Here is a 12,613-nt window from a genome sequence, read left to right as displayed (position 1 = left end):
ATCCAGCCCAAAGGCTATCCTCCTTTTTGTTTGTTTGAGAGAGAGAGAGAGAGAGACAGAGAGAGCAAGTGGCACAGGGACACAGACAGAGGGAGAGAGAGAATCCCAAGCAGGCTCCACGCTGTCAGTGCAGAGCCTGATGTGGGGCTCAAACTCACAAAGCATGAGATCATGACCTGAGCCAAAGTCAAGAGTCAGACTCTTTCCCGACCGAGCCACCCTGGCACCCCTGGTTTTTATTTTTTAAATGTACAGTTCAGTGTTTTGGAATATTCACAAAGTTGTACAAACATCACCCCTATCTAATTCCAGAATATTTTTGTCACTGCAAAAGGGAATGCCCTAACCATTAGCAGTCAGTCCCCCTTCTCTCTTCGTCCCAGCCCTTGATAGCCACTAATCTACCGTCTGGCTCTATGGGTTTACCTAATCTGCATATTTCATATTAATAGAATCCTATAATACATGAGCTTTTGTGTCCAGCTTCCTCCACTTAGCATAACATTTCCCGAGTTCATCCGTGTTGTAGCATGTGACATCCACGTTGTTCTATATATACAGATGTGTGTGTACACGCATATATGTGTATATATATGTCTAGAATATTCCATTGTACAGCTGTTCCACATTTTATTTATCCTTTCATCAGTCGATGGACATTTGGATTGTTTCCACTGCCTGGCTATTATGAATAACAGTGCTGTGAACATTTGTATATGAGTTTTTATGTGGACATGTTTTTAATTCTCTTGAGCTTGTACCTAGGAGTGGAATTTCCAGGTGACACCATAACTCTATGCCTACCTTTCTGAGGAAGTGCCAGACCGTTTTCTAAAACAGCTGGACTATTTTACCCTACCATCAGCAATTGATGAAGGCTCTAATTTTCCACATCCTCATCAATGGTTGTTATTGTTCTTATTTCTTTCTTCTTTTTTTTTTGTTTTTTTTTTTTTTTTTTTTATCACAGCCATCCCAGTGAGTGTGAAGTGGTATCTCATTGTGATTTGGATTCCCATTCCCCTAGTGACTAATGACCTTGAACAGCTATCTTCTGTGTTGATTGGCTCATTTGTATTTTTGGGGAGATGTCTTTTCAAATCACGTACCCACTTTTAAGTTGGAGTATTTATCTTTCGGCCATTGAATTATATGAGTTTTTATATATTCTGGATACTAGCCACTTATCAGATACAACTATTTTCTCCCATTCTGTGCATTGTCTTTTCAGTTTCTTGATGGTGGCCTTTGAAGCACCAAAACTTAATTTTAATGAAGTTCTGAATTACTATTTTTACTTGAGTCCTTGTACTTTTAGTGTTATATCTGAGAAAGCATGGCCTGATTCAGGGTCACAAAGATTAGGCCCACGGTTTCTTTTAAGAGTTTTATAATTTTAGCTTTTACATGTAGGTGTTTGATCCATTTTTTAGTTCATTTTTGTGTATAATGGGAAATAGGAGATCATCTTTTTTTTTTTTTTTTTTTTTTTTTTAACACATGGACATCCCCAGTTGTCCCAGTACCATTTATTGTAAAGACTGTTTTCTCCCCAGTGAATTGTTCTGGCATGCATGTTGGAAATCACTTAATCCTAAATATAAGGATTTATTTCTGGGTTCTCAGTTCTGTTCCACTGACCTGTATGTCCATCTTTATACCAATACCACCATACTGTCTTGAATGAAATCAAAGTGTGAGTCTTCTAACTTTGCATTTCTTTTTTCAACATTGTTTTGGCTATTCTGTGTCAGTTGTGTTTCCACATGAATTTAGGATCAGCTTGTCAATTTCTAAAAGGTAGTAATCTGGGGCGCCTGGGTGGCTCAGTCAGTTGAGCAACCGACTCCAGCTCAGGTCATGATCTCACGGTTTGTGAGTTTGAGCCCCACGTCGGGCTCTGTGCTGACAGCTCAGAGCCTGGAGCCTGCTTCGGATTCTGTGTCTCCCTCTCTCTCTGCCCCTCCCCCACTCATGCTCTGTCTCTCTCTGTCTCAGAAATAAACAAACGTTAAAAAAAATTAATAAATAAAAGGTAGTAATCTGGGATTTTGATAAGGATTGCATTGAATTCATAGATCAATTTAGGAAACATGGCCAACTCCATTTTTCATTAACCTCCGGCTTATAAGAAGGATAGATCCATTCTATTCTTAGAATGCTCAACAAATATAAAATCCCTAATTACGTCTCACATTTTAGGCAACATGTTTGATAAAAATGTCTATCATTTTGTACCTATTTTTATGTTTTTTTCCCTTCACATTTGTAAACAAAGTTGAAGCTAAAGATGCCACTCAGGCTTCACTTAGCAGTTTCTTTGTTGTTGCTGTTAAGTTTATTTTATTTTGAGACAGCACGTGAGTGGGGCAGGGGGGGAGGGGCGGAGAGAATCCCAAGCAGGCTCTGTACCATCAGTGGACAGCCCAACCTGGGGCTCGAACCCCTGAACCATGAGATCAAGATCTGGGTCAAAACCAAGGGTTGGATGCTCAACTGATTGAGCCAGCCAGGCACCCCAGTTTTGGTCTTTCAATAAGTATGGTTTGAGACTCACACCTTCTATGACATACAGTACAGTTTGACTTTCTCATGTTCCAATCTCGTTATAAAATACAAATAAAATAGGGGCACCTGGGTGGCTCAGTCAGTTGAGTGTCCAGCTTCGGTTCAGGTCATGATCTCACAGCTCGTGAGTTCAAGCCCCACGTCAGGCTCTGTGCTGACAGCTCAGAGCCTGGAGCCTGCTTCTGCTTCTGTGTCTCCCTCTTTCTCTGCCCCTAACCCACTCGCATTCTGTTTCTGTCTCTCTCAAAAATAAATAAACATTAAAAAAAAATAAAAAATAAAATAAAAATAAATAAAAGAGGAGGAGCGCCTGGCTGGTTCAGTCCGAGGGGCGTGCGACTCTTGATCTCGGGCTTGTGAGTTTGATCCCCACGTTGGGTGTAGATATTACTTAAAAATAAAGTCTTTAAAAAATTGTTTCTTTGATAAGTAGAGGACCGTGCAGTCCTATTGTGAAATAACTGGAGAAGTACTTGTGTTCATGCAATGAAGGCAGTACCGACAGAACGGACACTCGGGCCAGCAAAGCCTGACGTCACGCAAGAGCTCGGCGTAATTCTCCCCACTGCCCCTGCCGGTGAACAGAGTGTAAAGGGGAGACATTCAGGGTGGTGAGGAACGAAGTGTGCGTATGACTTGTGGCGAGTAATGAGTGCCTCGATGTGACGGCTCCAAAACCACCCTCACTTAGCTCTCCCACCCTCCCCTCTCTAGCAAGACACGCTGGATGCAGACATCCACATAGAGACAGAGGACCAGGGCATGTACAAGTGCATGTCTTCCCAGCATCTCTTCAAGCTGCTGGACTGCTTGCAGGAGTCCCATTCGTTCTCAAAGGCCTTCAACTCCAATTACGAGCAACGGACTGTCCTGTGGCGAGCAGGTAAGGCCACACAGCAGATGGGACAGGTGGCCACACCGGTCACCACCCTAAAACATGGAAGCCCTTGGGAAACTCCTGATACTTGTACACTTAGCTGGAATAACTTGGCAGATAATTTTCATGCTTGAGGGAAAAAGAAGGAATGCTGGGTACATTCCATCCCGGTACCAGGAATTCCAGGAATACTGCCTGGCACGCGGGGGATTTTCAGTAAGTATCTGGCGGAAAAGTGAATTCATAGAGACCGGAACTGATCTAGCAAATCAAGGTAAAATTATGTAGTTAAATATTTTTGTATCAAAAATTGTGGTGGTCTAGGAGAAACAGAAAAGCATTCAGACATTTTCTGAGGCTTTTAGGGGTTCTCCTTCCCACCTCCAAAAATAAATACATAAACTCTGGAGGTGATATAGAGATACATATAGATACATACACACATTTATATAGATATATTTATATATAGATAGGTGTGCATGCATGGTGCCAGTAAGAGTCTCATTTTGTGAACTTTGCACAAAAGTGAGACTTTATATAATGTTTGTATTGTTACTGTTACTGGGTAACCATTCATTTTCTTCCCAAGTGCTTATTTTAATCCTCAGTTTTATAATACTGTTTTCCTTTATGACTTTAACAGATCTAGGTATTTTATGCCTTTGCCTGTAATAAGGCTTTGCTTGTGAGAGTTGTTTACGTATCTCTGTGGCTGACTGGTACTGCTTTGTTTAAGAAAAGGTGTTTAAGAGTAATGTTATATGTCAGCCAGACTTCAGTTAAAAAGAAGGTGAGATGTTTCAGTGTTCTTTCCCTAAGGTAACTAGATTAGGTTCCCGCGTGACTTCTCAGTCTTATCCTAGAAGTGTGCACTGTTTATCTGACTGTCTAATCTCTAGGTTTTAAAGGCAAATCTAAACCCAATCTTCTAAAGCAAGAAACCAGCAGCCTGGCCTGTTGTTTGAGGATCCTGTTTCGGATGTATGTTGACGAGAACCGCAGGGATTCCTGGGATGAAATCCAGCAGCGACTTTTAACGTAAGAAGATTGGTTCCTGATTAAATGTCTTATCTGTAAAACACAAACTGCATCACAGTAATACTCTGAATTGAAAAGAATAAAAAAAAACATATACATGCTGACACCCTCACAAACTGCTTTTCTTTTTTTGTGTTTTCTATTTGCTGATGCTTTTTTTTTTTTTTTTTTTTTTAACGTTTTATTTGAGAGAGCGTAGGCAGGGAAGGGGCAGAGAGGGGAGGACGGAGGATCTGAAGCGGGCTCTGTGCTGACAGCAGCGAGCCTGTTGTGGAGCTTGAACTCATGATCTTAAGATCATGACCTGAGCTGAAGTCAGATGCTCAACCGACTGAGCCACCCAGGTGCCCCTTTGCTGACACTTCTACTTCACTTTTCTTCATGCCCTGAGGAGGCTGGGGCCTCATTTCTTTCATTTATAGGTTGAGAGGGGGCGAGAGAGGGGGGGGGGGGAGAGAGAATCTTAAGCAGGCTCCCCATTCAGCGTGGGGCTCAATCTCACAACCCTGAGATCATTACCTGAGCTGAAATCAAGAGTCAGACGCTCAACCGACTAAGCTACCAGGCGTCCCTCATTCATAAATTTCTTAAGGCACAAAAACATGGGCAGTACAAAGTACTCTGAGTCAGCAGGTCCGGAGTGAAGTCCTGACTAAGTCCTCTTTAGGGCAATGTCCACTTAAACTTCCCACCCTTCCTTCTTCCCAAGAAGCATGTGTTGGAATCCTGTGGATACCAGGGTGTCCTGACTTAGATTATGCAGAAACGCATAAGGAGGAGATGGGGGGTGGCACTGAGAGTCCCAGACAGAAAAGTAGACGTTTGAGGGGCGCCTGGGCGGCTCAGTTGGTTAAGTGTCTGGCTTCGGCTCAGGTCATGATCTCACGGTTCGCGACTTCGAGCCCCGCATCAGGCTCTGTGCTGACGGCTCAGGCCCTGGAGCCTGCTTCGGATTCTGTGTCCCTCTCTCTCTCTGCCCCTCCCCTGCTCATGTTCTGTCTCTGTCTCAAAAATAAGTAAAACATTAAAAAAATTAGAAAAGTAGACGTTCGCCACCCAGCATCTTGTGAGCAAGACACCATGTCTGCGCCCCCTTTTCACTCCTTTATGATTTCAAATCATTAGCTTGTGGTTCTGGCAACCACGATAGGATGTGTATTCTCCTGCACTGCTAGGAGGAGTGTACAGTGAGGGGATTTTTCTAGAAAGCAGGTGGCATTAAAATCAGGAACGTGAAAATGTTCAGTGCCTTTCTTTGGCACAGTAATTCCACTGTCATGGAATCTAAAATGTCTTAGAGGGGTGCCTGACTGGCTCAGTCTATAGAGCGTGCGACTCATGATCTCAGGGTTGTGAGTTCCAGCCCCACTTTGGGCATGGAGATTACTTACAAAACAATTTTTTTTAAAAAAGAAATTTTGTTAGAAATAGGAACCAGGATTCCCACAAAGAACTCTTCACTGCAGACTTACTTATAAAGAGAAGAAATATCGGGTGCCTGGCTGGCTCAGTTGGTAAAGCATGAGACTTTTTTTTTTTTTTTCTTTTAAGATTTTAAAGTAATCTCTCATGAGTTCACTCTCATGAGTCCCCATGTTAGGCATAGATTACTTTTTAAAAATTAAAAATGCGAAAATAAGAGAAGAAATTTAAAACAGCTCAGCTGTAGAATGGATAACTAAATTACAGTCTATCCTGTGGTAGAATATTATGCAGGCATTGAAAATGAAGTTTTACAAAATAATTTTCCAGAATGTGGGAATGTGCTCATGATACAAGTTTCACCACAAAACAGGATGTAAAACCATATAGATCTGATTTTTCAGCAATGTTTTTTAAATATCACAGACAAAAAGACTAGAAGGAAATAGGACAATATTTTGATATATGTCCCTTAGGATGATGGAATTACGGGTATTTTTTTCTCCTTTATAATTTTTTGCACTTTTCGTTCATCATAATTAATTATAGAGACACCAATAGCTCATATTAACTTAAATCAAGCTCAAAGGATAATTATCTACATAGTCTCATAAAGTTTCTGTAAAGGAGATAAATTTGCAATTTCTAGCATAACATTTTTTTTTAAGTAGGCTCTACCTCTAGTGTGGGGCTTGAACTCACAATTTTGAGTCACATGCTCCACCAACTGAGCCAGCCAGGCACCCCAGCATAACATGTGTTTTGAAAGTAGCAGTTGTAGGGCACCTGACTGGATCAGTTGGTTAAGCCTCTGGCTCTTGATTTCAGCTCAGGTCATGATCTCACAGTTCATGGGATTGAGCTCCATGTTGGGTTCTGCACTGACAGTGCAGAGCCTGCTTGGGATTCTCTCTCTGCCCCACCCCCTCAAAAATAAACTGAAAGAAATAATAACCAAAAAGTTAAATAAAAGTAGCATTTGTGGGGCACCTAGCTGGCTCAGTTGGTAGAGCATGCTACTTTTGGTCTCGTGGTTGCAAGTTCAAGCCACATGTTGGGGGTAGAGATTACTTTAAAAAAAAAGTAGTGGGGTGCCTGGGGGGCTCAGTCAGTTAAGCGTCCAACTTTAGCTCAGGTCATGATCTCATGGTTCATGGGTTCGAGCCCGGTGTTGGGCTCTATGCTGACCACTCAGAGCCTGAAGCCTGCTTCAGATTCTGTGTCTCCCTCTCTCTTTGCCCCTCCCCTGCTTGTGCTCCCTCTCTCTCAAAAATAAACAAACATTAAAAAAAAAAAAAAAAAGCAATTGTATGTGACAGGAGAAGAGAAAGGCAGTGTGTAGCCAGCTGTGGATGATAGGCTCTATGTTCATTGTGCACAAATGCTGATTGGGCCCTCTTCTCTGAGCAGGCCCTGAGCTATGCTAACATTCAACACACCAGTCTCATTTAATCTTTACCACAGTCCCTTGAGTTGGGTACAGTTATTTATCCCTGTTTTATAGCTTTGCCCAAGATGGCATAGCCAGAAGCCAGAGCAAGTGCCCAGGAAATAAATACTCATTGCCAGAATGAAGAGTTTTCCACTACATGGGGCACCTGGGTGGCTCAGTCGGTTGGGCGTCTGACTCTTGATTTCTGCTCAGGTCATGATCCCAGGGTCGTTGGATGGAGCCTGGCATCAGGCTCTGTGCTGAGCATGGAATCTGCTTAAGATATTCATTCATTCATTCATTTTCTCTCTCTCTCTCTCTCTCTCTCTCTCTCTCTCCCTCTCCCTCTCCCTCTCCCTCTCTCTCCTCCCACCCCCGCTTCCTCTCTCCCTCCCTCTGCCCCTCTTCCTCACTCACATGCTGTCTCTAAAATTAAAAAAAAAAAAAAATTGTCTAGTAAAATGTGAGAGGTTAATCTTGTGGGTTTTTAAAAAATTTTTTTAAATGTTTATTTATTTTTGAGAGAGAAAGAGTGAGTAGAGGAGGGGCGGAGAGAGAGGGAGACACAGAATCTGAAGCAGGCTCCAGGCTCTGAGCTGCACAGAGCCCAACATGGGGCTCAAACCCACCATGACCTGGGCTTAAGCCGGATACTTAGCCGACTGAGCCACCCAGGCACCCTGAGGTTAATCTTGGGTTTGATGTGCCTCCCTGTTTCCGACTCTTCTAGCGTGTGCAGTGAGGCCCTTGCCTATTTCATCACCGTGAATTCGGAAAGCCATCGGGAGGCCTGGACAAGTCTTCTGTTGTTACTTCTAACAAAAACCCTCAAAATAAACGATGACAAGGTATAAACCAGGAAACTCTAATGTCTCCACTAGGACATAGGTTTGGGTTGGCATTTTACTCAGAATTTCAAGACTGTTTTTCTCAATTCTTCTAAGGATGGTTACATAACTAGCACCATTCTAGATGCATTGGAGAAAAGTTAATTCATGACAGACAGCGATGCTGTGGCCCATTGGGGCTCTTTCTCTCAAAGAAGCCCAGTTGAGAAAGGCTGATGTTGAGACCGTCCATGCAGCTGTGAAACAGCGGCGGTGATTTTCAGTGCGGCTGTGTTGGAAGAGAGGGTGGCGATTGTGAAGCAGTGGTTCAGAGCTGGGAATCTGCTTTGCTAAAATGAAAGTTGACTCCGGTAGCAAAGCTGTCCCCCAAATAATTTGTGTTTGGAGTTAAACGTAATTAAGAGACAGTCTAATTTGCAAATTTCTCACATCAACTTTTTAATAGCAAGAAAAACCACCAGAATCTTGCAAGAAGTTCCAGGGTGAGATGAATACTCTTGGCAAAGTAGTGCCAGAAAAAATAGCTCCCTGTCTAATTCTCTCTCTCCTTCTCTCCCACCTCAAGTTTAAAGCACACGCTTCTATGTACTACCCCTACTTGTGTGAAATCATGCAGTTTGACCTCATCCCTGAGCTCCGAGCGGTCCTGCGCAAGTTCTTCCTGCGGATAGGCGTTGTGTATAAGATCTGGATTCCAGAAGAGCCGTCGCAGCTACCGGGGACACTGTCACCAGTGTGGTAGCCCCGGCCCCGGCGGGCCACTGCTGCAGCTCTGCAGAACGCTCACCATGCCGCCTCTGCCTGGCACATCTCGTGACGGGTCAGGTCTTAGACACGAGGAGTCGGCCTCTGGGAGCTCAGAACGGCCTGGAGGAAGCCGGCCGCTGCGCTGGCCCCATCGGTCCCTGACTAAGACGTTGTGCCGTTTCATTCAAGTGTTGCATACCCAGTTAACACAGTAGGTGGGGAGTCTGTTTCCTCTCCGTCATTCCATTTTACTGATTAAACTGTCAAACCTGTCACTGCACATGTGGTCATTTCCTAGCAGAGTCCCACGATTGGCTGTCCGTGTTTTGTCCGAGGAAGTTGCTCTCCTTGAAAACACTGAACATAGCTGTGTAGGTTTGTGATTATTAGAGAGTATGTTAATAAAATTTCTTGTTGTAACGGCTAAGTGCCACCTAAAATATGCTGGATTTTTTGTTGTTGTTTGAGCGTGTTGGAGAATTTTGAGTGTTTTTGTCAGTTGTGAGTCAGCTGTAGTTAAATTAGTTTGGAGAAAGTTAGTGGGGAAAAGGGTTGTTGCTTTTTTTTTTTTTTTTCTGTTTTGTTAACGTCTGAGTGATTTTTAAATTACTTTATGAAAAGATATTATTGAAAATTTCATTGACAGCAGAGTTTAGTAATTAAGTTAGAAGTAAGAGCTTGCAAGGTTAAAAAACAAAAACAGGTAGTGCCTCCTGGCTCTCCCTTTTTGAGTAACTTGGGGAGAAAACGTCTGTAGGAAAAAGTAAAAAATGTAATGAAGATGATTAGCCTTCCTTTGAAATAAGTATTTGTGGATGGGTATTAAAATTTCCAGAATGCATTGTCCATCTCACACATTGAAACCTAATCTATGAAGTAGTAACAAAAATGAAGTAGTAATTTAACAGAGTTAATTTATATTTGAGTAAACCTTTTATTTTTACCTCAGAACAGCGCGTGTACCAATTGTTAGCGTCCCTGCTGTGCACAGTCCCCGTTAAAGGGCCCTCGAGAGGGACGGTGGCTGTGCGTGACAGGGGCCGTCTGTGAACCTTGAGTCGTTGACCCGGAGTAGGCCTGTGCTGTTGTGGGGCCAGCACAGCTGAACCGTGACCGCGGCAGGAGATGGCCCGTGCCCAAGTGCTTCCGTCAACTTGAGCTCAGGGGCTGCGTTCTTTGGGAAGGGTGGGTCGCAGTACCCCTCACCGCAGTTAGAACGGAGTCCTGACGCGGCAGCTTCTGTAAAGGTTTGCAGTACACAGGCAGGGCCTGACGCCTGCAAGCAGTCTGTTTGGAAGCTGAATTTATTCTGAGTCAGCGAGAAAGAGGACACACGCTTCACTCTGCCCCCTCATCCAGTGCTCACCACAAGCCGCACTCAGCATTAGAAAAAGCGTTACACAGAGTCATTAAAACATTCAGACTTCTACCTATGCCCTCTCGTCCTGTAAATTGGGTTGTATTGATGTCAACTCTGGTGCCTTAGAAGTTAGCAAGTTGGGAAACTATCTAAGATCAGCTATGTTTTCTTTATAGAGAAGGATTTCTGGTGCTTTTGTTTACTAAGAGACCGGTTTCTTCAACGTTTTTTGTTTGTAACAGCCTTGAGAAATGTCTGGTTTGGGCCAGCAGTACTTTTTTTTTTTTTTTCCTTTCCCCCAAAGTATTTTAATTTCTCTACCAAAGAAAAAAAGAGCAGGTTTAGGTTTTTATGTTATTCACATACATTAGAGAAGAGGAGCTGTATAATTTAGGAGGAAGGGACCGTGGGAGAGTATCTTACGGTGAATGGAAAATATTAGCACCTTTGACTTGCCTGTCCTGAAATCCATGACATCTTTATGCCGCAGCACGGAACCTGTGTTGTAGACCCATCCCTGGTACTGTAGCCCGTCACAGCCTCCCCAAGTCCGTGCCGTCCATCCGCCTTTGTACTAAAAGTACACACAGGAACGCGCGTGTCCCTTCGTACTTCTGTTTTCTGTACCATATCGCCGCGTTCCCGACTGGAGACTTTTCCTTTCCTTCTGGGGTTCCCGTGTGACGTTGTCTTCATCATCTCTGACTGCATCACCAGTGTCTTCCTGCCTCTCTTTCATTTTTGCCTCCTTTTGCAGAGCAGGAAATGTTTGAGCGCATTTTGTTACATGCTGAAACACTCAGCCTTGGAGTTTTTTTAAACTTTGTCTTTTAAAAGATTGGATTCTCTGAATGAGGCATTTGAATTGTACCAGCACGGACCTTTTGAAAACAGGGATGTAAAACCATTTGGGGTAGCTTTCTCGTAGGGGGCCCGTGACATACAGAGGAATTCCTTACCTCTACTAATAAGCCATTCAGCCTAAATTCTATTTTGTGAATCAGTCTGTTCTATCTCATGGTAAACGTGGCTTGTGCCACTCAAACACTAGTGAAAAGAGTGCGTATAACTCTGCAGCACCGGGCCAGGACGCCGTTCACAAAGTTAGAGAAGATGGAGCATTTCCAAGGCCTTATTTCTTTCTCAGAATGCTTTAAGTATTGATTATATGTGCTGGGTCTCTAGAGAAGTTTTGTTTGTTATAATACTGCTACTTTGAGCAATTTTGTTTTCTCTTCATTGTCCTTTAGGGCAATCACCAGCTCTGGCATCGTAACAACAAACGGTGGATGGGAAATTTGATTCCTAATCTGCATCTTGAGAGTCAAATACACCTTTTCCCTGTTACTCGTCACGTACAACCAAAGAACTACATTATAGAAATTGTATGATAATATCTGGAAACACAACCTTTTCCTCTGACAGATGACTTTTGTACAACATGCAAAAACAAACAAACAAAAAAAAAAAAACCCTAAACCTTTTTGTTGTTCTTTTGTCATTATGGCTATACATTTCGTAGCCGTCACAGTTCTTGAAGGAACCTGCTGACAGATACAAGTATGAGCACCCCATTCAGATGTCTGCTGTTACGATGCAAACGGATATTGGCTGAGACAGAAGCTAGATCCTTAGTACCACGTTTTCTGAGTTCTGTTTTACCATTTCTGTTAAAGTAGAAATAGCATGAACTCCTGTGAAATCCTGGAGTTTTGCTATCAGCAGCTTTGTAGTTTGAGAAACAAAGAAACCAAAGCTGAATATTTAAAAGAATGATTATATCTGGAAATCCTTGCTCTCAAAGACACTCATCAAAGGTGTAGTTTTTCTCAGTGTTCTAATTTTTAAAAAATTTTATCTTCATATTTGCATCAAATATTTCTTTATGTGCAAAAATGTGTTTTACCTCCTTAAATTGCCTAAAAAGTTAGTTAATAGCTACTTTTGTTTAATCTATACATGATGATTAAGTGCATTTAATATTGGTAATTTAATGAAAAGCATTCCTTGCCCAATGGATGTATACATTTTTGAAAGAATAAGCCGAATTATATAATATGAAATGCTATGTAAAGTTTTCTATGTAAAAATATTATGTATAATACTGTTAAAATCCCATGCTTTAATCAGGTGATAAATCAATAAAGTTTTAAAAAATAGAGCTGTTTTTATTATAGTAATTTATATAAATATATCAATTTATATAAATATATATATTTATATATATCAAGCTATAGTTTTGGGGTCATTTGTAATTATGGCAGCTGTAAGCATGTAGTTCTCAATTGGTGGTAAAATTTGGCCTCAGTAACTAACAAAAA

General features: G+C 42.2%; 1 protein-coding gene across 2 annotated transcripts in view; it reads left to right on the top strand.

Moving 5' to 3' along the window:
- Window positions 1-9,372, top strand: part of ARFGEF2 (ADP ribosylation factor guanine nucleotide exchange factor 2) — a 99,549-nt gene extending 90,177 nt beyond the window's left edge. For both annotated transcript variants that reach the window (XM_053890167.1, XM_019458208.2), the window contains exons 36-39: window positions 3,283-3,451; window positions 4,345-4,483; window positions 8,068-8,185; window positions 8,751-9,372. In XM_053890167.1, coding sequence (XP_053746142.1) covers window positions 3,283-3,451; window positions 4,345-4,483; window positions 8,068-8,185; window positions 8,751-8,927 — 603 coding nt within the window. In that variant the 3' untranslated portion in view covers window positions 8,928-9,372. The remainder of the gene's footprint in view (window positions 1-3,282; window positions 3,452-4,344; window positions 4,484-8,067; window positions 8,186-8,750) is intronic.
- Window positions 9,373-12,613: the final 3,241 nt, after the last annotated feature.

The sequence above is a fragment of the Panthera pardus genome, unplaced genomic scaffold, assembly GCF_024362965.1.
Source record: "Panthera pardus isolate Hobbes unplaced genomic scaffold, ASM2436296v1 HiC_scaffold_25, whole genome shotgun sequence".
Taxonomy (NCBI): domain Eukaryota; kingdom Metazoa; phylum Chordata; class Mammalia; order Carnivora; family Felidae; genus Panthera; species Panthera pardus.
The sequence above is the reverse complement of the archived record's forward strand: the minus strand, read 5'-3'. Positions and strand labels throughout refer to the sequence as shown.